Source organism: Budorcas taxicolor, chromosome 24 (assembly GCF_023091745.1).
Source record: "Budorcas taxicolor isolate Tak-1 chromosome 24, Takin1.1, whole genome shotgun sequence".
NCBI classification, from domain to species: Eukaryota; Metazoa; Chordata; class Mammalia; order Artiodactyla; family Bovidae; genus Budorcas; species Budorcas taxicolor.
Genome location: NC_068933.1, coordinates 24,916,966 through 24,940,633, shown reverse-complemented (window position 1 = coordinate 24,940,633; position 23,668 = coordinate 24,916,966). Strand labels below are relative to the sequence as shown.

The 23,668-nt window shown below is 36.2% G+C and overlaps 1 protein-coding gene across 1 annotated transcript in view; it reads right to left on the bottom strand.

Annotated features, from left to right (window-relative positions):
* Positions 1–23,668, bottom strand: part of TNKS (tankyrase) — a 148,666-nt gene that overhangs the window by 45,533 nt on the left and 79,465 nt on the right. The window contains exons 6-9 of the mRNA XM_052661493.1: positions 6,866–6,960; positions 5,356–5,422; positions 4,881–5,067; positions 925–1,046 (exon numbers count right to left, since the gene is read on the bottom strand). Coding sequence (XP_052517453.1) covers positions 925–1,046; positions 4,881–5,067; positions 5,356–5,422; positions 6,866–6,960 — 471 coding nt within the window. The remainder of the gene's footprint in view (positions 1–924; positions 1,047–4,880; positions 5,068–5,355; positions 5,423–6,865; positions 6,961–23,668) is intronic.

Here is a 23,668-nt window from a genome sequence, read left to right as displayed (position 1 = left end):
ATTTGTATTAAAATTTAAAAAGTAAAAAACTATGTACTAATGAATAAAATGAATACTCTAAAAAAGCAGGTCAGGTTTATTCCATGGCTTTGAGTGTGTCCTGGCATAACACTGTGTAGCCTGAATGTATCTAAACCCCTGCATGGGAGCCATACATACAGTTGGCCTATTTTGGTTTGGTAACTCTTACAGTGTTGTTTTCAGCAGGTACTGCCTACAGTTTGACCCTTCTGTGCCAGATGTAAGTTAAGAATGTTAACTGGAGCATATTTGGAGGTTTGTGATAGAGGCATCCCTTATGCTTAAATTCTGAATTAAGGTGTAGTCCAACCAGTCCTATACCTGAAACTTAATGTGATCATTGACAAAGAAAACAGAATCATCATTCTGAAAGTACATCAACAGAAAGAAGATGAATAGTTTAAAAAAACAATTTGTTACAGTCTGGAACAAAAAATTTCCTAGTCTTACTATATTTCATTAAGGAATATAATAATTCTTTGACTACAATTGCTCAAAAGGATGAGGCAAGTACCTTTGAAAATAATTTAATCTTCTGTAGAAAGCAAATATAATATTTACCTAGTAACTAGCAACCACAAGAAAAGGGAGATTCTATGAGAAAAATCACATTTTGTATTTCATGAGTACACTGGCCACAAAAGAAGGTTTGTTATAATATGGTTGGATAAATGCAAATGTAAAAATAATTTTCAAATTAAGGTTGAGCAAATGGCTCTTCTCTCACCCATGAAAGCAATCATCTCCTGAACCAAATTTAAAAATCAATGCAACCAATATTAAAATGCAAATTCCTGGTACTTGAGATACTAAAGTTACCTTAAGGTTTCTGAAATGAAAATCATATTTTGAGTTTACACTACTGTTACAGACCCAAGGAACGGATTAACAATAAGATCTTACCAGCGCAGTTTCATGAGACTGTGGCTGTTTGAAATTAATGATTTCCAGAGCAAGTGTTTTTTTAACTTTGGCTAGATCTGCTTCTCTGGCTGCTTGTAGTAAAGAGTGACCTTTAAATTCATCTGTTAATGAAATGATGGTGACATATAAATATTTAAAATCTAAAAAATCATTATCATGATTATAAAGTAGGAAAATTATTAATTTTACATATTCCTCTATTTTAGCAACAGCCACAACATGACAAAACAATGATAAAAGTGCAAAGGAGGAGGGTGTAGGTTAATGAAAATTTCTGAAATAAGACTGCTTTCTACTCAGCATTCACATATAGATACACATATAAAGATACTCACTCCAGCAAAGTTTTAAATCAAGTGACTTAAATGTACACCAAATAGAAACCAGTTAAGTAATTTGTGAACACTTATATATTGGAATAGGCTTCTCTGGTGGCTCGGAGGTTAAAGCGTCTGCCTGCAATGCGGGAGACCTGGGTTTGATCCCTGGGTCGGGAAGATCCCCTGGAGAAGGAAATGGCAACCCACTCCAGTATTCTTGCCTGGAAAATCCCATGGATGGAGGAGCCTGGTGGGCTACAGTCCATGGGGTCGCAAAGAGTCGGACACAACTGAGCAACTTCACTTTCACACACTGGAATACTTTCTAGCTCATAAACAAAAGCATAACTCTCTATATATTGGACATGAGAGTATATATTTTTAAATGAAAATTCAGGTAGCAAATGAGAAAGGGAAGGTTGACTCGTTTTTTGGGTATGATTACTACTACCTTACTGTCAGCAACTAAATACAACTAATGATATAAAAAATACATTTAGAGAAATATTCACCAAAATATTAACAATGATTGTATCTTAACAAACAGGAGGGGAGAACTGATTTATGGAGGAAGTGCCAGAGTCTGAAAATTTTTCAAAGAACAGTTAATGTTATATATTTATTATTTATATAAGCAAGTAAGACTTTTTAAAAGGGAGTTCTAAATTAACTACATGAATAAGAATCCACTACTCTCATTTATTAAAAGCCAATAGTCTTTTTATTTTAAAAGACTGGAGTGTATTTTGATAAGACTACTTGTTAACAAAAAGCTGAAAATTGTTTTGAAAAGATATAAATGATATGTGACATAATATGTTACATAATTCCAGGCCTGCTCATGTTCAGGCCTTTGCATCTGCCTGGCACTGAACTCTTTCTCTTTGGCTTTCTCTCTTTCCTTTGAGGGCCGCCTGTCACTTTCTTTTCTCCCTTGTAAGACAGAGAGACAGAGACACACACATATTAACTACTACTCATTCCTCAGGGTCTCAGTTCAGATCCTCCGGATAAGCCTTTCTGATGTTCCCTGTTAGGATTCGTTCTTCTAAAAGCCTCTGCACTTGCCTTTAGCCTTCTGTCACAGGGCTTATCGTACTCTCTTATCTGCTACAGTGGTCCCATCACTGACCACAGTGCTTGGCATACAGAAGGTAGCAAATAAATAATTGTTGCACGAATGCTGATATGTATAAAATAAGTCATGGCACGTTTGGGGGAAAACATTTTTGTATAACTGTGTGTTTAGTGGTACTTTATCATTGCCAAATTCCTCAAAGTACAGGACTTTGAAACTTCAGAAATCCTAATTACCTTGAAAACTTAACATTTATAGAACGCTTTAGAAGTTTCTCTTTATAAATGCCTTTTGAAACAAGAATGAGAGCTACTTTTAGGATTTTCAACTCCAGTATGTGCAGAACCCACACTATTGAATTCATCTGGCTTCATGAAAACAACAAATAAAAAAGTCAACAAGAAAGAGTAGAAGAAATGTATAGAGAAAATGCTGTAATGATGGGTATGATCAAAATATTGTTTTCTGTCTCCTGTATAATTTTCTTAAAATGAAGTCTGTTACTGTGATTGCCTAGCATAAAGCACATATGAAATGAAGTCTGTTACTGTGATTGCCTAGCATAAAGCAGTGAGCATGAGGATGAGAACTGGTTAGAAAAGTTCCAACTTTGTTAAATGCTTTCCCTCATTAGTAGAAGCTTATTTAAGGAGATACTGAGAAGGTTGCAAAATACTCTAATCAGGGAATTTTTCCTTTACAAAACTATAGAAATCTTGGTTAAATTTTAATGTTTACAGTGGAATCAGAGAGACCAATGAAATACAATGTAAAAACCCATGACAATACTTGTATTTACAAAATGACTGGAAGGAAAAAAAGTCAATTGGTGACAGGGGATAAAGCCGAGTCTGGGGTATAAAACTAAAAGAAAGAAATTAGAAAAAGATATTAAAAAATAAATACACTTTGAGTTAAGTTAAATTCAATTCAATAAACCTGCTGGGCACACAGCATGCACAGTGTACTGTGCTAGGGTGGGGGCAGGTAGATACAAGCCCAAGCACGAACACCATCCACACATTTTTATTAGGTAATAAGGCACTGTGTAGGTGCTAAGAAGATAGAATAATGAAAGATCTTTCTAAGAATTTAAAACTAAAGTGAGGAGACAGAACATCACATAGAAAAATAAGCTATATAATGGAAGGTAACATATGACAAGAGTCATATGAGTGGGAGAGAGAAAAAAATGCACTTCCACAAGGATTCATTGCCAAGACATTTGCCCAGTGACAACCTGGTTTGTGCGGGCCTGTAATCTAGTGGATGTCATCTGTTCCTGCACCAAAATAAGTTTGAATTTCCATTTAAACGAGATCAAAATCGCAAGGAATTCTTCCTGTTTTAACATAAACAAATTTACAGTCTGTTTAAACTTCATTGATGTTTTCATTTTGACTATGCCTTTTTCTTAAATGATCGTTTAAAGGTTTTCTCAGGTGTTTAAATCCAGTTATCTGATTCTTAGCATCCTAGATGTAAGACAGTTATCAACTGTGGGACAAATTTAAAATTAGGTATGTGACACCTACTTTAACTTAAACCTGAAATGCCTACAGGTAGAATTAAATATACCTTAGTATTTGACATGACAACTAAATTTAATGTAGTATTCTGAATGGGATCCTGGAGCAGAAAAAGGACTTCCCTGTGAAGGACAGGGAAGCCTGCTGTGCTGCAGTCCATGGGGTCGCAAAGAGTCAGATACACCGCAGCAGCAATTCTGAATGAGATCCTGGAGCAGAAAAAGAACTTTAGGTAAAAACTAAGGAAATCTGAATAGAGTTACAGCCTTTAGTTAATAATGTATTGGTATTGGTTCATTATTATGACAAATGTACCATATTAATATGTTTATGGGGGGAAACTGGGTATGAGACATATAAGAACTTTCTGTATTAATTGTAAGTTTTCTAAATCTAAAACTATTCTAAAACAAAAATTTATAAAAAACACACATATATAAATATAAGTAAGATGTATCAGTATCTGAGAAAATTACTTCAATCAAGTCGTAAAAATTATCTTATTTAATTTGGACTAGTGATTGTGCTTGGGCCGTAACACAAATAAAAACATGACTGTGCAACTTGCAGGGTTTGGGAGGCAGTGAGCATTCCATGATGTTATATAGCATCTATTATTATGAACAGTATAAGAATATAAGCCCTGTGAGCTTAGAGATTTTTTTTTCCTAGTTTGTACACATCTACATTTCCAGTTTCTGGCATACAGTAAATATTCAATAAATGGTTACTGATGAACTCATTCTCTCTAGTCTTTAAAAAAAAAAAAAGAGCCTGAACACATAAATTAGAATTAAGCTTGAATAAACACAAAATAAATATAGTGTACATATATAAGATTCCTGCAGAATTCATAAAGGAAAGAACCAGAAAAGCCAATAACTAGTTAGTCTACATACAAGAAGACAAGGCCATTATCTAAGTTGGACAAAACATCAGCCCTAATAACAAAAAGAAGATATTCTAATTTACAACAAGCAGTGTTGATTTTAGGATATAAATACATACAAGTCAATCTTTCCCGGAGCTCAGGAGTTGGAGCCATGTCTACCGCACTTTTGCCGTGGCAGTTGACTAAAGTGGGATCAGCACCATGGCTAAGTAACAAAGAGCAGACCTCTACGCGATTCTTGGAAGCAGCCTCATGAAGTGGGGTAAACTGCCACAGATCCATAGCATTAACACAAGCTCCATGCTGAATTGAGAAAAGAAAAGTTAATGGTCAGGAATCATTTCACTGAATCAAATAAAACATTCATTTCACTGTAAATTTCAGTTATAACTTTGAAATGTCAACAACTGTTTTAATTTCAGCATTTAAAATACAGTTTAGAGAATACTTTAAACATTTCAAGGCAACAGTGAATATTAAAAAAAACACAAAAAACAATTTTGTTCTCTTAAAAAGCTTGGTAAAAAATCCCCATGTAAACTCATGACAAATTAAAGGCAAACAATATTCAATATCTTTAATTCTTCTTACCTTTAGTAGCAGTTCTGTGACTTCATAATGTCCATATGAACACGCATTATGAAGAGGCACAAGTCCACTAAATGGAAAAAAGCAAACTAAGATACTGTAATGTCCAACAACTTAGTCACTCATCGAAGAAATGCTAAGAAACAAAAATCTAACAAATTCCAATACAATTATATTCAAAATATTTTAGAGTAATAAGAGAATACAAAGCATAACTAATGTCCAACCTTTCGTATGTTATTTTATGTCAATCATTAAAGCAGCAAGTAGAAAAGCTTTTAAGTAAAGGTAGAAGTGCCTGTACTAACTACAAACTGCATGCTTTATATGTTAAGTATTTACAGAAAATAGTGAACTGAAATATTCCTACCATATTATTTTACTTTCATGGTGATTTCCAACACAAGAATTCAATATCCAAATTATTATAGCTTGCATATCCAAATGTCACTCTGCACAAATCAAGGACCCTCTTGTTGGGGGTGTACTTCTCTTGAGGACTCACCTACGGTTTACCCATTTGCTTTCAGACGTGCTCAAGAATTACAGAGGTGTACAAGAGCATCAGGCATGTGTGCCCCTGTCCTGTGGGAATACCACGTACATATGGTGCAGAGAATGGGGCAGGCAAGAGAGAAACAGAGCACTGAAAAGAGCAGATTTGAAATGACAGACCCCCCCTCTTCTGAGAACTGTCTCAAGTACTGAGCTCTTTTTTCTTGTCTCTGCTTCCTGATGTGGAGAGGGGCAACGTGAAAGCAGCCTTCTCTGGGGCTTCTTTCCTTCACGCTACCCATCACGACTGCAATAGGAATCTACATCACATGGGCAGTCAGGTAATTATCTTTTGGATCTTAAAGTGGCATAAGGAGAAGTGTTAGCCCAATGTATGGGCTAACAGATCCAATTCCCACGTCCCTGGGGATTAGCTAGGAAACTGGTACAAAGTTTTCCAAAAGTCACCTGTTTATAAAATAAATGACATACTGCTTTTTTTGGTTCCCAGACACCTCTCTTTCACATCAATCTTCATAAGGATCTTTAAGGTTTTCTCAGTTTAGATGGTCAAGATTTCATTAGGAAAAAAATTAAAATACTGTATACTTAAGATTTTAGTTTATTAATAAAAGATGATCCTTTCATATCTGATAAATAGAACAGTCATATTATTGGGTTATCAGAACTTTTGATTCATCTGTCTTTCTGAAGTACAACTTAAGAGTTGAAAAATAGTAATTGCAATTGAGAGAAACAAATTTTGGCTGCAAATAATAGAACACAGTCAAATTAAACTAATTTACGAAATTGTTATGAGACGAATCCTTAATTAGTAGGAATATAAAAATAAGTCAAATCACTGTGAACATTCTCAAAATGCTGTAAAAGCCATAAAACAATGGGATGTAAGACTTTGCCCAGTGCTCAAAAGCTTTGGTGTATCAGATGTTGAACACCAAGTGTAATAAACGACCCGTGAGTGACGCCATTCAGGAAAATAAGCAGATGCGCGTACCCTTTGTCTTTTGCATGCACATCAGCACCATGCTGGAGAAGAAGCTGAACGATCCGAACGCGGTTGTAGCCTGCTGCTAGATGTAAAGGAGTTGACTGGAAAAGAAAAAGAAACAGAGGTAAAATAATCGGGTAAAATAAAGGTAAATAATTCTTATTTTGGCATTTAATCTGTATTTCTTTAAAGGCAGTGAGTGCTAACACACACAGAAAACACTGAGGTGAAGTGCCCAAATTCATCTTTCTCAATTGGATAAGAGACAATTCACTCATCTCAGAAGTAAATTCAAATTTCAGTTGTTGTTGCTGTTTATAGTCACTAAGTCATGTCTGATTTTTTTTGCAACCCTGACTTGTAGCCCACCAGGTTCCTCTGTCCATGGGATTTCCCAGGCAAGAATACTGCAGTGTGTTGCCATTTCCTTCTCCAGGGGATCTTTCAGACTCGAGGACTGAATCCGCATCTCCTGCACTGGCAGGACTCTTTACCACTGAGCCACCAGGGAAGCCCCGTAACTTCATGTCATTCACCTACTTCTTCTAGTGGTTTTTTTCAAGGCCTTCAGTTATCATGCCCTACTCTATCTACTCTACATTATTTCTTAGTTTCTTTACATCAAGGACCATTCCAACTGTTCTGGGAAGGCATGTCGGAGTTCATATTCCTCATAACTGGAAATATTCTTCTTTATCCTACTTATGCCCTGTCCACCATTCAAATTCTAACTTTTAAATCCCAATTCTATTATAAAGAGCTAGCTTTCAGAATTCCTCCTTAATAGGAAAAGCTGAAAAACATCTCTAAAGAATATCTGAAGAAATTCTAGTGGAAAAAAAGAAAAAAGATAATGGACTGTATTCTTCCCACCAGACTGCTGCTAGCAATAGGTCAAAACTAATTTCCTACCTTAGATACAATGAAATATGCCAAGATGGTATTTAATTTATATGCAGTATAAATACAAGAGGAAAATAAAGTTTCTCTTCAACAAATTTGTCACATTTTAATTTGACCTGTTATCAAAAGGTTCTTTGCTCACATATAATATGAAAATGAAAAATAATCAAACTTCTTACCTTTAAAAAAAAAATCAGAAATAACATTATTTTAATTAAAAGTTTCTCCACAATCATAGCAATTTCCCTACCTCTACTCATTCACTTCAAGTTTAAATACTGCAATGGTTTCTCATACGCCTTGGGATTTTAAAAGATTTTCATTTTATTTTCTTCACATATTTTGTCAAGATACAAAAGAATTACTAAATACTGTATTACCTATTACTGCTTTCAAGGCACTCCATACATTTTATTTATTCTGGCAGTCTCTAACTTTAGGAATTATTCTTGAGCAAAACATAGCTAATAACGAGGTCAGGTAGATAGAAGAAGGTCCCGAATAGGAAGTCAGGAAAGCTGATCACAGTCCTGGATCTTATGGAACCGTAAATGTTATGTTAACTACCAGCTCAGCTTTCTCACCTGCAAAATGGAGATAAAACCGCTCCTCCTGGCTATTTCAAAACAGTGTGAAAAATTTTCTCCCATATTTAAACACCTTTAAAATGTAAAATGCCATATGAAAATAGATGATTAAAATTTCTGAATCATCAAACAACAAGCCCGTCCAAGTGTCTGCCTTCAGACACATGTCAAATGTTATTGCAAATACCTCCAAGGACTATCAAGTTATTTTCAGGACTTATTTTCCCCTTCCTTTAACATTTTAAAGATGTTGTTTCACTATCTTCTGGCTTGCACTCTTTGAGACTAGAAGTCCGCCTACATTCTATTCCTGTGTACATGTGGTTTTTCCTCTGGATACATTAATAATTTCTCTTTATCATTAAGAGACATTAAGCAATTTGATTTGTGATGTACCCTGGTACAGCTTTTTTTTCTTCTTTTTTTTGGTATATGTGAATGCCTGGGGCTGGCTGAGTTTCTTGGATCTATTATGTATAGTACTCACCAAATCTGAAAAACTTTCAGCTATTATTTCTTCAAATATTTTTCTGTCTTCTCTCTCACCATTCTCTCCTTAAACAGATGTTAGCCTGCTTTTGAAGCTTGCTTTTAAGAAGGAAAGAAGGGAGGGAGGGATAGAGGCGAGATGGGAAGGGAACCCAAAGGGAAAGGATGTGAAGTTCGGGTTTATTGAGTTTGAAGTGCCTGTATGATACCCTGGTGGTAATGGGGCTGAGAATGGAGTTTTGGAAAGATCACTCTGGTTACTCAATGGAGAATAGACTGGACAGGGAGGGCAAATCTGATGGCAGCCAGACCTGAACAGAAGCCTGCAGGACTAATCTAGGAGAGAGAGAATGATAGTGTCAGTTAGCAAAATGATAGCAGCATCTAGGCAGAGACAGATGAGCTACAGGAGCAGATGAATTCATAGGCAGTGAGTGCTGAACACGCTGGATGAAACTTTCCCAGCAGTCATCCTACTGTGGATGCTAATTATGCAAACTAAATAGTATCACTGGAAGGCCCATAAAAGTCTGTGAAACGCATGCAGTAAATCTGAGGAAATGGTATACAGCAAAAAGAAGAAGTACAAATTGAGAACAAAGGATGATTTGAACAAGCTTCTACCACTGAGCCCAGGGGTTTTTCCTCTAGAAAAAAATTTACAACTAAACATTATATACTAAATGCTATCTTCTGATGCAAAGCAATTAAAATCTCATGGTGCAGGACTAAATTTAGTGAATGGTTACCACATAGTGTCAACTTCATACTTCAACTACCAAGTGGCAAAACAAATGGTAAGAGTAATTTTCTAAATGCTAGGATAATTAACAGAGTATAATTTTGGTTTTGGGAGGAAAAAAAAGCAGACCCATTTACTCACACATGGTACTTGATAATTTTGTGGTGGCTGTAAACCAGCAAACACAAGAATCAAACATTTAAGGCATCGTTGTGGACAGGACAGCACAGCAATCTGTCAGTTTGCATATCTCAGATTTACTTTTAAAACAGACTTTTTTGTTGTGAATACTTTAAAAGTCAAACATGTAGAGTGATAAAATATGAAACAACTGCAAACATATAGCTCTATCAAAAAACCTATCTTAATACTACTCTGCTGTAAGAGATTTGCTATTACTACTATTTTTATATTATAAAATGTTTATACAAAAAAGAATCCTTACTTAAATCCCATAATTCAAAGTTTTCTTCTTGGAATCAGGCCATAAGAGAAAAAAGAAACATATATGTATATTTATCTTTGCTTCTTATGATACAGATTTGAAGCACACAATAATGCATTAACCTATCCTAAACTTTATACATGCATAGCTAAAACAGGAACAACCGACAATTCAGTTATAAAATTGTGGATGATAATTATGGCTGACTTGCACTGTTGTATGGCACAAAACAACACGACACTGTAAAAATGTAAAAAATTTTAAATTCAAAGTATATAAAAAATTGTGGACACAATTTTATAACCGAAGTGCAGGCAGCACAGTATGAAGAAATGATGAGCAGAGACTTCTAAGTTTTGGGTTTGCATTTCTCTTTCGCAAAATTTACAAGCTATGTGGCTGTGGACTAGTTTCTTAATGTCTGAGCCTTGGCTTCTAATATCTATAAAATAAGAATTATAATTCCTACCATGTAAGACTATCTTATGGATTAAAGTTAACTATATAAATAAGCACCTAATACAGTATCACACAGAAAAAGCTCAACAAATGGTGGTTATTACTTATTATCACCTTCTTGAGTATCTTGCACACTTAGAAGTTATTTCCTAATGGTCATTTCTCAGCTGTTATCTTACTTCACCTATTTGCATCATCTGACACAGGTGATCATTTCTTCCTTCTTGAAATGTTTTTCTCCTTGGTATCTAGGACACCTAGGTACCCACACTTCTTTTCTGGTTGCAGAATTTCCTATCGCTGTTAATGGCAACAAAAGGTACTCAAAAGATTGCTAAAGACTGGTTCTAAAACTGTGTGCCACTATCTTTTACTTTAACACTTGTCACAAAATAACAGTTAAACATTGATATTTATGTGTCTGTCTCCTCTAATCCATTGTGAGCTTGTTGAGAATGAGGAGTGTATTTTAATTTTATGTTCAAAGGCTTAACACAGTGCTTCATGCTAGTAATGAAATGAAAGTTATAGTTTGCTTTTGATTTACATTAGTGAAAGAGAAGAGGGGATACATATAATCCAGCTTGGTGAATATGACTTTGAATTTGTGTGAAAGATTTACACCACATTTCAGCACAGGCCTGTGTGATATATGAAGCATTCCCTAAGAAAGAACAAAACCACAACTGCGAAGCCATGATGGAAGTCAACAGAGTTGCCTAACTTCATGATGTGTAGTGTATTTCGGTTTTCATTAAGATTTTCCTCTTGACCTAGATGAAATCCTCTGGGATTTTTCAGGCTAAGGTAATCAATTCATCTTGGTTTGCTCAGGCCATTCCTAGTCTCAGGAAACCCACTCACCCCAGGCAAACTGGGATGGTTGATAATCCAACTCTAGGCAGACTTCAAGCTGAATGACTCTTGGATTCTGGACCTGTCTCAAGTCAGAAAATAGCGTGTGTGTCTGAGTGTGCGTGCCAAGGGCACACATGCATGTGCAATGAGGTAAGACTTACTGCTGCTGCTGCTAAGTCACTTCAGTCGTGTCTGATTCTGTGTGACCCCATAGATGGCAGCCCACTAGGCTCCTCCATCCCTGGGATTCTCCAGGCAAGAATACTGGAGTGGGTTGCCATTCTTTACCCGACAAACTCCTTTCCTAAAGATCGGCACTGCTTATAGTTGTATCATCTGATATATTTTCCTATGTTATATGAAGGTATGTTTGTTTTTCTCTGAGTTCTTTGTGCTGTTGCTTCTGTCACACAAGGCTTCCCTGGTGGCGTAGATAGTAAAGAATCTGCCTGCAGTGCAGGAGACCTGGGTTTGATCCCTGAATTGGGAATATCCTCTGGGGAAGGGTGTGGCAACGCACTCCAGTACTCTTGCCTGGAGAATTCCATGGACAGAGGAGCCTGGCAGGCTAAGTCCACAGGGTCACAAAGTTGTATACAACTGAGGGACTAACCCTTTCACTTGTCACACATAGATCACACAATATTCTTCTGAATTGGCTTTCTCTTAAAAATACCAGCACATATAGGTCCATCTTATTCTTTGTATAGTATTTCCACTGTGTAAAGTGAAAGTGACATCGCTCAGTCGTGTCTGACTCTTTGCAACCCCATGGACTGTAGCCTACCAGGCTCCTCTGTCCATGGGATTTTCCAAGCAATAGTACTGGAGTGGATTGCCATTTCCTTCTCCCGGGGATCTTCCCAACCCAGGGATTGAACCCGCGTCTCCTGCATTGTAGACAGGCACTTTACCGTCTGAGCCACCAGGGAAGTCCTGTGCTGTAATTATTTAATAACCATCACCTTGTCAGTTCAGTTCAGTTCAGCTGCTCAGTGGTGTCCGACTCTTTGCGACCCCATGAATCGCAGCACGTCAGGCCTCCCTGTCTACCACCATCTCTTGGAGTTCACTCAAACTCATGTCCAACGAGTTGGTGATACCATCCAGCCATCTCATCCTCTGTCGTCCCCTTCTCCTCCTGCCCCCCAATCCCTCCCAGCATCAGAGTCTTTTCCAATGAGTCAGCTCTTCGCATGAGGTGGCCAAAGTACTGGAGCTTCAGCTTTAGCATCATTGCTTCCAAAGAACACCCAGGGCTGATCTCCTTTAGAATGGACTGGTTGGATATTATAAACAGAAGGAAATAGCAACCCACTCCAGTACTCTTGCCTAGAGAATCCCATGGACAGAGGAGCCTGGCAGGTTACAGTCCATGGGGTCGCAAAGAGTAGGACACGACTGAGTGACTAACACCTTATAAATGGACATTTATAAATGCTCCATCTCTGCTCTGCTTATCTTAACAAAACACATCTCATTCAAACTTACCATTGGTTAAGACAGATCAGTGTGCCCCTTCTACAAATAAAATACTGTATCAGCCATTAATATAATAACTGCATAATCAGAGCTTATTAAATTTCCTTTAGGCATAGATGTGAGGTATAGCTAAGAAGTTCTTTGAGACAGTGAAACTTAAATCAGCATCAACCAAATTAAAAGCCAGAGAATCAATATGGGCATGAGTCCATGGAAATAACTACATCTCATCACTGACACCTGTCTTTAGAATGGATATTTTAAGTAGTACCATAACAAGTTTCCTTGTAGCTTCTCAACTCTTGAGCTATTATACAAATAATTTAAAAGCGAAAAACTCTGCAGAATGAAAACTGATGAACCAAAGTAGAAATAAGACTTTAAAAAGATACCTTAATTCACTTCTTTCCCAAGTATCTCCTTTAACTTGTCTCTTTTCTACAGACCACACATTATTAGATCTTCTAATAATAATGTTTTCTTTCCCATTATGAGTCTTTTTCTCTGGTGCTGGGACACTTGGTCAGCAGTTCTCTGAAGCATAGCGCCTAGAGCTACTGCACCTAATAATAGCTACAGTCCCATCACAGTGGACTACATCAAGACTGCTACTTTTCATTAGTAAGACATACTATTCCTACAACCTAGGAGCATTTAACATATTAATGTTTATAAGACTCAATCTCTGAAATAAGAGAGTAATAACAGTACTGGCTTCTTTACTGTATTATTTTCTGGTGAAAATGAAATAGAAGATACAAAAACACTTTGAAAATACAGAGTATTTTGTTAAAATAATAGCTAAAACCTACTGGGTACTTTCTATGTACTAAAGTGCATTATATGTATTAACTTGCTTACTTTACAGAACCACTACCAGAGCTAGAGACTATTGTTATCTCCACACAACAGATAAGGAATCTAAGAAACATGGGGATTAATACGGCAAGTTAATAGCAGAGTCAGATCAAATGCAGGGAAGCCTGACTTCAGAACTCTCACTCTGCCTTCCTTCCTTTCCTTTGGCTGGGTTCTGACACGCAGATTCTGGAGAGGATATTCAGAAATGGATGAGTATGGCTGAGAGAGAGGGGAAATTGCTGTTCGTGGGCAGGGATCACTTTGGTAGTTCTGACTCAACTCAGCATTCAAATCAAACCCTATCAATATTGAGAGTGTGCCACACTATTGGATGAGTGCCCCAGAAATGTAGGACTTCTTTGTTTCCTTTTTTTAAAAAAACTGAAGTACTGTTGTGTTATTTTCAGGCATATGGCAAAGTGATTCATATATATATACTTTTCCATTATAGGTTATTATAAGATATTGAATACAGTTCCCTGTGATATACAGTAGGTTCTTGCTGTTCGTCTACTTTATATATAGTAGTGTGTATCTATTAATCCCAAATTCCTAATTTATATCTCCCCTTCCTTTTTCCCTTTGGTAACCAAGAGTTTGTTTTCTATATCTGTTAGACTATTTCTGTTTTGTACATAAGTTCATTTTAGATATTATGCTATTTGCCTTTGTCTTCCTGTACATAGTGTGATAATCCCTAGGTCCATGTATGTTGCTGCAAATGGCAGGATTTCATTCTTTTTTATGGCTGAGTAATATTCCATTGTATATGTACATCATGTCTTCTTTATCCATTCATCTGTTGCTTTCATGTTTTGGCCATAACAGTGCTGCTGTGAACACTGGAGTGTATATATCTTTTTGGCTTAAGAGTTTTCATCTTTTTCTGGATACATGCCCAGGAGAGAGATTACTGGATCACTTGGTAACTTTATTTTTTTTAAGAAACCTCCATACTGTTCTCCACAGTGGCTGCACCTATTTACATTGCCACCAACAGTGTAGGAGGGTTCCCTAGAAATGTAGGACTTCTTAACAAAAGAAGTGATTTAGAATAAGAATCAGAGGACATGGAAGAATAACAGAATATGGACATTAAAGAAGATAATTTATCTGCTTCTTTCCTAGTGCTGGATTTCTCTATGTATCTCTAATGGATGGTCATTTGGTCTCTTCCTGAACTAAATCCCTCCAGTGATTCAAGTGTTTCTTAAAGAATGATTTTTTTTTTTAAATTACCTTCCTGGTCACCTTCTGACTGGTCAATATCTCTGCTTAAAGTGTGAAATTCTACGTTTGGTGCTAAATCCAGAGATGATCTGGCTCAACAGTAGAGTGAGATGACAACCTATCAGAGTTATTAGAGGGAAGCTTCCAACACTGTACTGGGAAGCTGGACTAGTTGCCATTTAAGTCCTCTTCCAAATAAAGTTCAACGAGGTAGAATAATGATTGATATTTTACAGCCTCAAAGAGAATGCCTTTCCAAAGTAACATATGTAGTTATTTTTTAGGAAGGAATCTAAGGCACTTGAAAATTTGTAGAATTTATGAAACAACTAATAACATAAAACTTCTATACTTCAATTGCCTTATAGTTTATTTTTTAAAGTAAGACTATAAAGACTATGTATGGGGAAGAGAAGGACAGGGGAAGGAAATGAACAGACAAGAAAGAGCAGGTAGTCCACGGGGTAATCTTTGTGAGGGTAAAGCGCTGAATGCCAAGTTAATTAAATTTTAACTTAACGTTATCACTGTGGAAACTCCAAGGGGATTCTTCAACAGCCAGAAATTTGTGTTTCTCTTTACCAGCCTCAGAACCAGCAGAAGAATTGAAATGTATGCATGAAAATGAGTTCCTAGCATCCTCTCATAGGGTTTGTATGGGAAAGAAAAAAGAATGCTTAGCAGTTTCAGGGGGTGCAATGTTAATTTTGCATTGTTTAATGAGAAACAGCTGGCAGACTTTATGGAAATCAGGTTGTGTGGTCTGACAGTAACCTGATGTTTTATACTTTTCAAAAGAAAAGTTTTTCGACTATTCGAATCTCAACTGAATTCCTTTTTATAGTTAATATTTACAATCTCAGGTTTTCAAATCTAAACAGCAAAGATTCTAACTAAAGTTCAACAGACAGATGCCTTATTCTGGAAGTACAAGGAAACGAGTCCACCGAATTTCATTTAAAGATTATTTATGGGGAAATCATTTCACCTTAGACCCTTCGGGAGTCATTTTAACTATATTAACTGTGAGAATGCGAAATTCTTTTAGCTGGTTTTAGTGTCTCCAGAGCTCCAGGACTTGGGAGACATAGTGTCACCTCGAAGTCCCTTCAGTGATCAAGTCCTGTCATTTCTGAGTTTGCACATACGAATTCAGCAGCCAGCGGCAGCCAGGTGCCAAGATTTCCAGCTCTATTCCCTGCCCAAGCCACTGTTCTCCACAGTGGCTGCACCAATTCACACAGCCACCTACGGTGTAGGAGGGTTTCCTAAAAATGTGGGACTTCTTAACAAAAGAAGTGACTCCTTGCCCTTACTCAATTCTAAGGGTATTGAGCCCTCTCAGAAACTAGGAGATAACTTTAATGGGCATTTTTATGGTATTCAGAGAAGGGGATTATCATGTTAGTATTGAAAAATAAAAAAATATTTACAAAAGGAAAAAAATCAACATATAAAGTATTTAATATTTAGTCGATTTCCAAATTTACTAATTTGATTACCCAAATATGTATTTCAAATAATCATGAATGGTATTTATAGTGTTTTTAAAGTTTTACTCTTGATGCCATTTTTATCAGAGAAGGACATTTTATTAGTCGCTGAAAATAGTCTTCTCTTAAAAAAGAATATTATTTAGATTCTTAATACTTTTAGAAATTTCCTTTTATAATTCTAAATTAATTGAGGAAATGAGGGAATGAATGAATACGCTTTTGTGTGTGTGTGGAGATTTCATAAGCAATTATTATACTTAAAAAAAAAGGCAGCATACAAAAATAGCCAGGTGAATGTTTGGGTCCATCCTTCTGGATTATATGTTGAAGCCCCAGCCCTCACTGTGACGGGATATTCCAGGAGATAGGACTTCCAGGAGGTAATCAGGGTAGATGAGGTCATGAGGGTAAAAGTCCTCCAGATGGGATTGGTGCCCTTATAAAGAGACAGCCAAGAATTCTTTTTCTCTCTTGGCAAGAAGGCAGCCCTCCACAAGTCAGGAAGAGATCCCCTCCTCAGAAACTGACCAAGCTGGCACTTTGATCTTGGATTTCCTAGCCTCCAGAACTGGGAGAAATAAACTTTTGCTATTTAAACCACCTAGTCTATGGTATGGCAGCCTGAGCTAACTGAGGCACCAGACAGTGGTACACAATGAATGAACTGTTTACATTGTTTTTATATGATGGCCAAACAACTCTTTCTCATAATACCGATCCAAAGCTACAGATAATATCAAGGCTCTTCAATCCATAATAAACTCTCCACTTTTTGCTGCTTCTCATTAGGCCAGAAGAGTTTCTGAAACCAGACTTTCTTTGTAACTAAGGAAGCCTTTTCACAGACTAAGGTTCACCGTTCACTTAAAAGGATTTAAGAGCTGATGGGGAACACTCTATTTCACATGATATTAACTGAACAGTTTAGGCCAAAGAGATCATAACCAATCATAATCATCAGAGAACTATTTTAAAATATCTTTATCATGTAATAATTGATAAATAATTATATGTAAATAACGCCACTGACAATTCCACTACTGAGGAACCAGGAATAGCATTAGAGTGACCTTCTGTGTTTCTTCCTAATCTCTTATTCCCTTAACACTCTGCCAGCCAGATGGATGTTTCTCAAGCTACGGCTGCAGTTGTAATTTAACTGACCCTATAAAGTTTGGTTCATTTGGAGAGACAGAGGAATCACTTTAGATTCTTACAAGTCTATACTGAAGTGTCACGTTTGTAATTTCGCTTCTAAATTGAATTTTAATAATGAATCATACTCATAGCAAAATGATTTCATCTCACTTCTTTTTTAATCCCTCAACTCATCTATACGGAAAACTGCAGGAAACTTGGGTCTTTTGGATATGAGTATAGGAGAAATCAGGGGCTTCCCTGGTAGCTAACCGGTAGAGAACCTGCCTGCCAATGCAGGAGATGAGGGTTCAACCCCTGGAGATCCTCTGGAGAAGGAAATGGCAACCCACTCTGGTATTTTTGCCTGAGAAATGCCAAGGACAGAGGATCCTAGGGGGCTCCAGTCCACAGGGCTTCAGAGTCAAACACAACTTAGTGACTTAGTGTGAGCATATAGGAGAAACCAAAGTTCAGAAGAGGGTGGCTAAGCTGAGCTAAACTGAATTCCTAAGTTTTACCACCTGCTTTTTAACACATATCCCTTTCTACCAAAAATTTTTTTCTCAAAGAGAGAAACAAAACATGGTTGGCATGGGTACTAATTACCCTCACCAGTAGAGATGTCATGCTAGACAAAATAGAGACTGTTTTAGTAGAAGTGATTCCCTAATGAAAAATAAAGAAGGCATTTAAGCCTTTATTGTTATAAAATGAATATACACAAGCATAAAGATTTTATACAGTATATCCCAACATCGGCAGGCAAAAACACTTTGCTCTCAGTGATTTCTGCCTTACAGTATGACACGCACTACTCAGTAAGATGTACTTAAAAGAAGTGATTTGATTAGATACATAATTTAAGTATTTGAAGAGTTCCCTCATGCAGACTTAACAGCACTTTGACCTTCCTATAATCCCAAGCAACATCTAAACTATGAGCCAGAAAAGCTGGAAATTAAAAAATGCTCTGGCCTTTTCTAAACCAAGATTTGGCAAGAACAGAGGAGGATGATAAAGGCCACTAAAAGCCACAGGGATCTACACATGTGTCTTCAGGTAACACTAAGACTTTCTTAAAGGTGAAAAATACTGTATGTAAACTTTATTCTAGATATCAGGTGTGTTTTATCTCATGTAACACTACTGACTCTTATATAATCCAATTCTGTATTATTAACTCTGATGAAAAACAACAAAACACATAAAAATCTTAAGATGTTAGAGCTGAAAGGTAAATCTGAGTTCATGAGGCCCAAACCCATCATTTCTTAAGCTAAAAGATCGAGAATTCAAGAGATATAATAAAACTTGCCATGATCACACAGTTAGTAATAATTTTAACTTAAAACTTGGTCTTTCGGCTTCAAAGTTCTGCTTTTTCCTGCAATGTCATGACCAAAAAGATGTGCATAAATTTTGTGTTTTTCTTTTTTGCATTCTGAGGGGAAAGTATCTTAAATTCTAAGATATAAAATGAGTAACCATATCAAAAGAAATAAATGTTTGGTGATTTATTTAAAAATGTTCACTTGTTCTTCCAAGTAGCTAAGAAAGAACCATTTTCAGTAATCCACCTGAGAAAAGACACAAACTTTCTTGCCCAATAGATAATATGCACTGAGTTATATAATAGGCACTGAGCTATATTTTCACATAGGGTATTTCAGTTAGCTACTAGTACATAACACACTACTCCCAAAATGGTAGGTTACTTGGCTGGTTCTTCTGCTCTGTGTGGTATGAACTAGGTGTTAGGATGGTTAGTGTCACCTGGAGGCTAGACTGGACACTCAACTGAAGCTCAAAGTCTAGGACATGTGGAGAGTTAAAAGTCATTCAGAGGGTGGGATGATTTGAGAGAATAGCATTGAAACATGTATATTATCATATGTGCAACAGATTGCCAGTCCAGGTTCAATGCGTGAGACAGGGTGCTCAGGGCTGGTGCACTGGGATGACCCTGAGGGATGGGATAGGGAGGGAGGTGGGAGGGGGGTTCGGGATGGGGAACACATGTACACCCGTGGCAGATTCATGTGAATGTATGGCAAAAACAACTACAATACTGTAAAGTAATTAGCCTCCAATTAAAATAAATAATTTTTTAAAAAAAAGAAACATAAAGAAAAAGAAAAAAAAAAGAGCCATTCAGATGGTTAACCAAGCTTGGTGGGGGTTTTTGGCTAGAGGCCTCAGTTCTTCGTTTTCCACGTGAACTTCTCCACACGGCTGCTTGTGCTTCCTCACGGTGTGGCATCTGGGTTCCAAGAAAGAGTATTCCAAGAGCAAGAAACTGCAGCTACCAGGCCCATTCCATGGGCTAGTCCCAAACCTGGCATAGCATCACTTCAACTTTATTCATCAAAGCAGTCCTAGTCGTTGTTCACAGGTTGTGTGGGAAAGGACCAGTCAAGATCATAAATAAAGAGAGGCCTGGTTCACTGAGGGATCTTCAAAGTAACAATGTGAGGATTGTTAATATCCATTCCAACATGATATTTAGAGAAGACTTACACTGAAGGAGAAAGCTGTTCACCAAGAATACTGTATGAGAATATGACAAATTCATATAATCCTAAATTTAAGTATGAATACAAAAAACATTGCACTAATCCTATTTATCCTTTGTACCTCACTGGATGTGCTTAAAATGGAATTCAAATGAACATCATGGCATTATTTTTCAGCCAGATATTAATTTTTAATAAAGATAGTCTTAAAATGGGCATATGTGTCTTATGAACACATTTCTCAATTTATAATCTGCAAAAATAAATTTATTGATTACATGTGATGTGGGGAGGGCAGGGAACAGAGACCAAGTTTCAAGACAATTAATTCAACTGAATGTGTTACAGATTACCTGGTAACTTACACTTTACCCAAATGCCACCTGGGACTGAGCTTGGATAATATACAGTTTAAGTGGAGAACTAGGGACTGTTAAAGTACTCAGAGGTATGTATGTGCATGCTCAGACACTCAGTCATCTCCGACTCTTTGTGACCTCAGGGATGATAGCCCGCCAGGCTCCTCGGTCCATGGGATTTCTCAGGAAAGACTACTGGAGTGGGTTGCCATTTCCTTCTCCAAGGGATCTTCCTAACCCAGGGATTGAACCTGCATCCCCTGCGTCTCCTGCAATGGCAGGTGAATTCTTTACCACTGTGTCACCTGGCAAGCTCCAAAACTATGTATATGTCTATTCTAAATATGTTCAAAAGCTTTAAAAAATGTATCAAAGGAGTGGGGATCTAATTTACTGAGGTTCTATTGTGGGTTATATTAATCACATAATTTCATTTAATCCTCTCAAATGTCTTGTGGAACGGGAATCAATATCCCTATTTGGTAAAGAATACACTGAAAACTGCAGTGCCATAGCCACATGCTTAGAAAGCAGACAAGCAGAGAACAGAATCCATCTGTTTGGCCTCAAAGCCTATTTGCTCTTTCAACTCTATCACACAGTTTTTTATGGTATCTTCGAGGGATGGTACTAAACTCTACTTTTTTTCTGATTGATCTCCATTAAAAAATAGTTTTTAAACACTTTACTTTTCTCCATTTCCAGAGTCTTATTCATTATTAACTATTTTATGGAAGCAAACATTTACACAGTAGAAATTGGACATTTAAAGAAACCCTTCAGTAATCTTTCTGAATTTAAAACATGCTTCTCCAGTTGTCTTTCTAAATCTAAATTTGTGGTTTCTTACAGAAGAGCATACATGTCTAAATACTAATGCTGTCAAAATAAAAGAGCTAGGAAAAAAAACCCAAACCTCACCTCAAATCTACATCGTATAACTGCATCATAGCAAAAGGAATCACATCTTTAGGCACCGGTTTCAATGTCTAGGATAGTATCTTAATCATTCTATCAATTTTGAACTCCAGCTGAACCAATACTATTAAATACACAATTAGCTCCCATGACATTAGCATAGTGACCTATACACGGTATGTATTGAGTGCTGACTGAATGAACAAAAGGAGTAGAGAGAAACCACCAGAAATTACACTGAAAATAAAAATTCCAACCAAACTTTACTTACTTTCAATATTTAGTGATGTACAATTACAGCAATGGTAGGCATAGAAACTGCATGCAAAGATACATATTTCGGAATACATATAGTGATGTCAAACTTCAACTTATTCCTAGTTATAAGGAGGGGATAAATTTAGGACATTTATTTTGGAAGGGGATATAGGCAATCAGGAAAGGGACACAGAGAGACCTAAAAGAATTCTCGAAAGGGTTGAGTGTTGGAATAATTTGAGATGTATTCAAATATTAGTTTTCATGCATTGTAAAATCCTTATAAAAATTAATATTGAAAAATGAGATGACCAGCATCTTAAATTTACATATCAAACAAGACTAGAATATTTGGATAATTGCTAATAAAACATCTGATCTTGACAGAAAATGCTGTAAAGGAGATTAAAGGACAAGAAATATAAGTTCAAAAATACAAGAATTATAGAAGGGAAGCAATCTGTTTTAAGGACCTGGTCACTACAATTCAAAATAGGAAACTGGAATGCTATGTCTAACTATATCAATGCCCTATGTTTCTAAAATGGCCAGCATTAGAATACACGTATAATTAAATGAAAGTAGCATTTTAAAACAAAATATTACTAAAAACATTTTTGCCTTTGCTTCTTAGGGAAAACAACAACAACAACTGGAAATTTTTAGAGAAGCCAAGCTCTGCTTTGATTCACATGTAAATAAAACAAAATATAACAATACAAACTACTTAAAATCTTATTCACTATTTTCAGACTCTACAGGTTAGAAAACCAAATGTCTGTCGGAAATAAAAATTTTAACCACTCAGATTATTACCTAATTAGATAATCATCAAGTCACAGTATAGAATTAGGAGACTTTAAAATTTACACTGTCATTGTATAAGCCCACATACTACTTGAAAAAGGAATACTAAAGTCTAAAACCCCTACATATAACTTGGCAATTTCTCCACCTACTAGTTGTATATAAGGATCATTTCTTTTCTAAAAACATTTCAAAATTGACATTTCCATGGGCTTTTAAAATTTACAAACCAGGAATCATAGTAAAACCAGAGCCAACCAAAGATTCAGTTAAGCATTAAGACAGTCATTTAAAAACCTATTAAAAATGAATTCGATTCTGCATTGTGCTCTAAAATGCAAATCAAGAAATGAAACTTCATATACCTTACTATACACGTAAAGCATCTGTGTCCTCTTGTTAATATACAATCTGACTTCCTTAATTCTAGATAAACAAATGAATTAAATGGCCTGGAAAAATACTGAATATATCAGGTAGACTTGTAACTTAGCAGCTAGATTTGCTTACACATTCTCTTGACATCAACAGCAAGAAAACAAAGAGATTTTCATAACTAAAGGATCTTTTCCCAGCCTCCCTCAGCACCTAGATTATCTACCATTCTATGGCTTCAGTGAAAGTGGTACATCTAATAAGAATTGCTCTGTGCCATAAATAAGGGTAGTATCTAAATATGCACATTATTCAATTTTAATCATGAAATTTTATTTGCATTTTGCATATTGATGAACAATATTGAATGATTTTTTATGTTTTATGCATAGCACCAAAACCTAATAAATGCTTAAGTCTAATTTTCTTTTTCTAGCTAATGTGAGAAAATTGATAATCTAAAGAAGTATAGGGGCACATTTTGGAAAATTATTGCATTATTTATATGTTATGAGACCTTCAGTATAATAATAATATCTGAGACATTTAAAATGTTCTACCTATTAAGATATATAATTCTCCTCTGCATTATAATTACTCAAAAATAAATTAATAAAATAATACTAGTAATAATATATAACAACAGAAAATACACAATTTCCCATTCATATACTTCTGAGTTAAATTCCTACATGGCAAAGAGTACAGATGATTTTTTTTCACTCGCAGGATAAAATTATGTTCATCGGGGAACATATTTGTAGCCTAAGCTTCTTACATGCAAAGTGCCAGGCATACTCCTGTACAAAAGAGAGCTAACAGATGAGTAGAAGAAAACGATATGTATGAATAACTACAATTCAAGAACTCTGTGGTAAATGCCACAG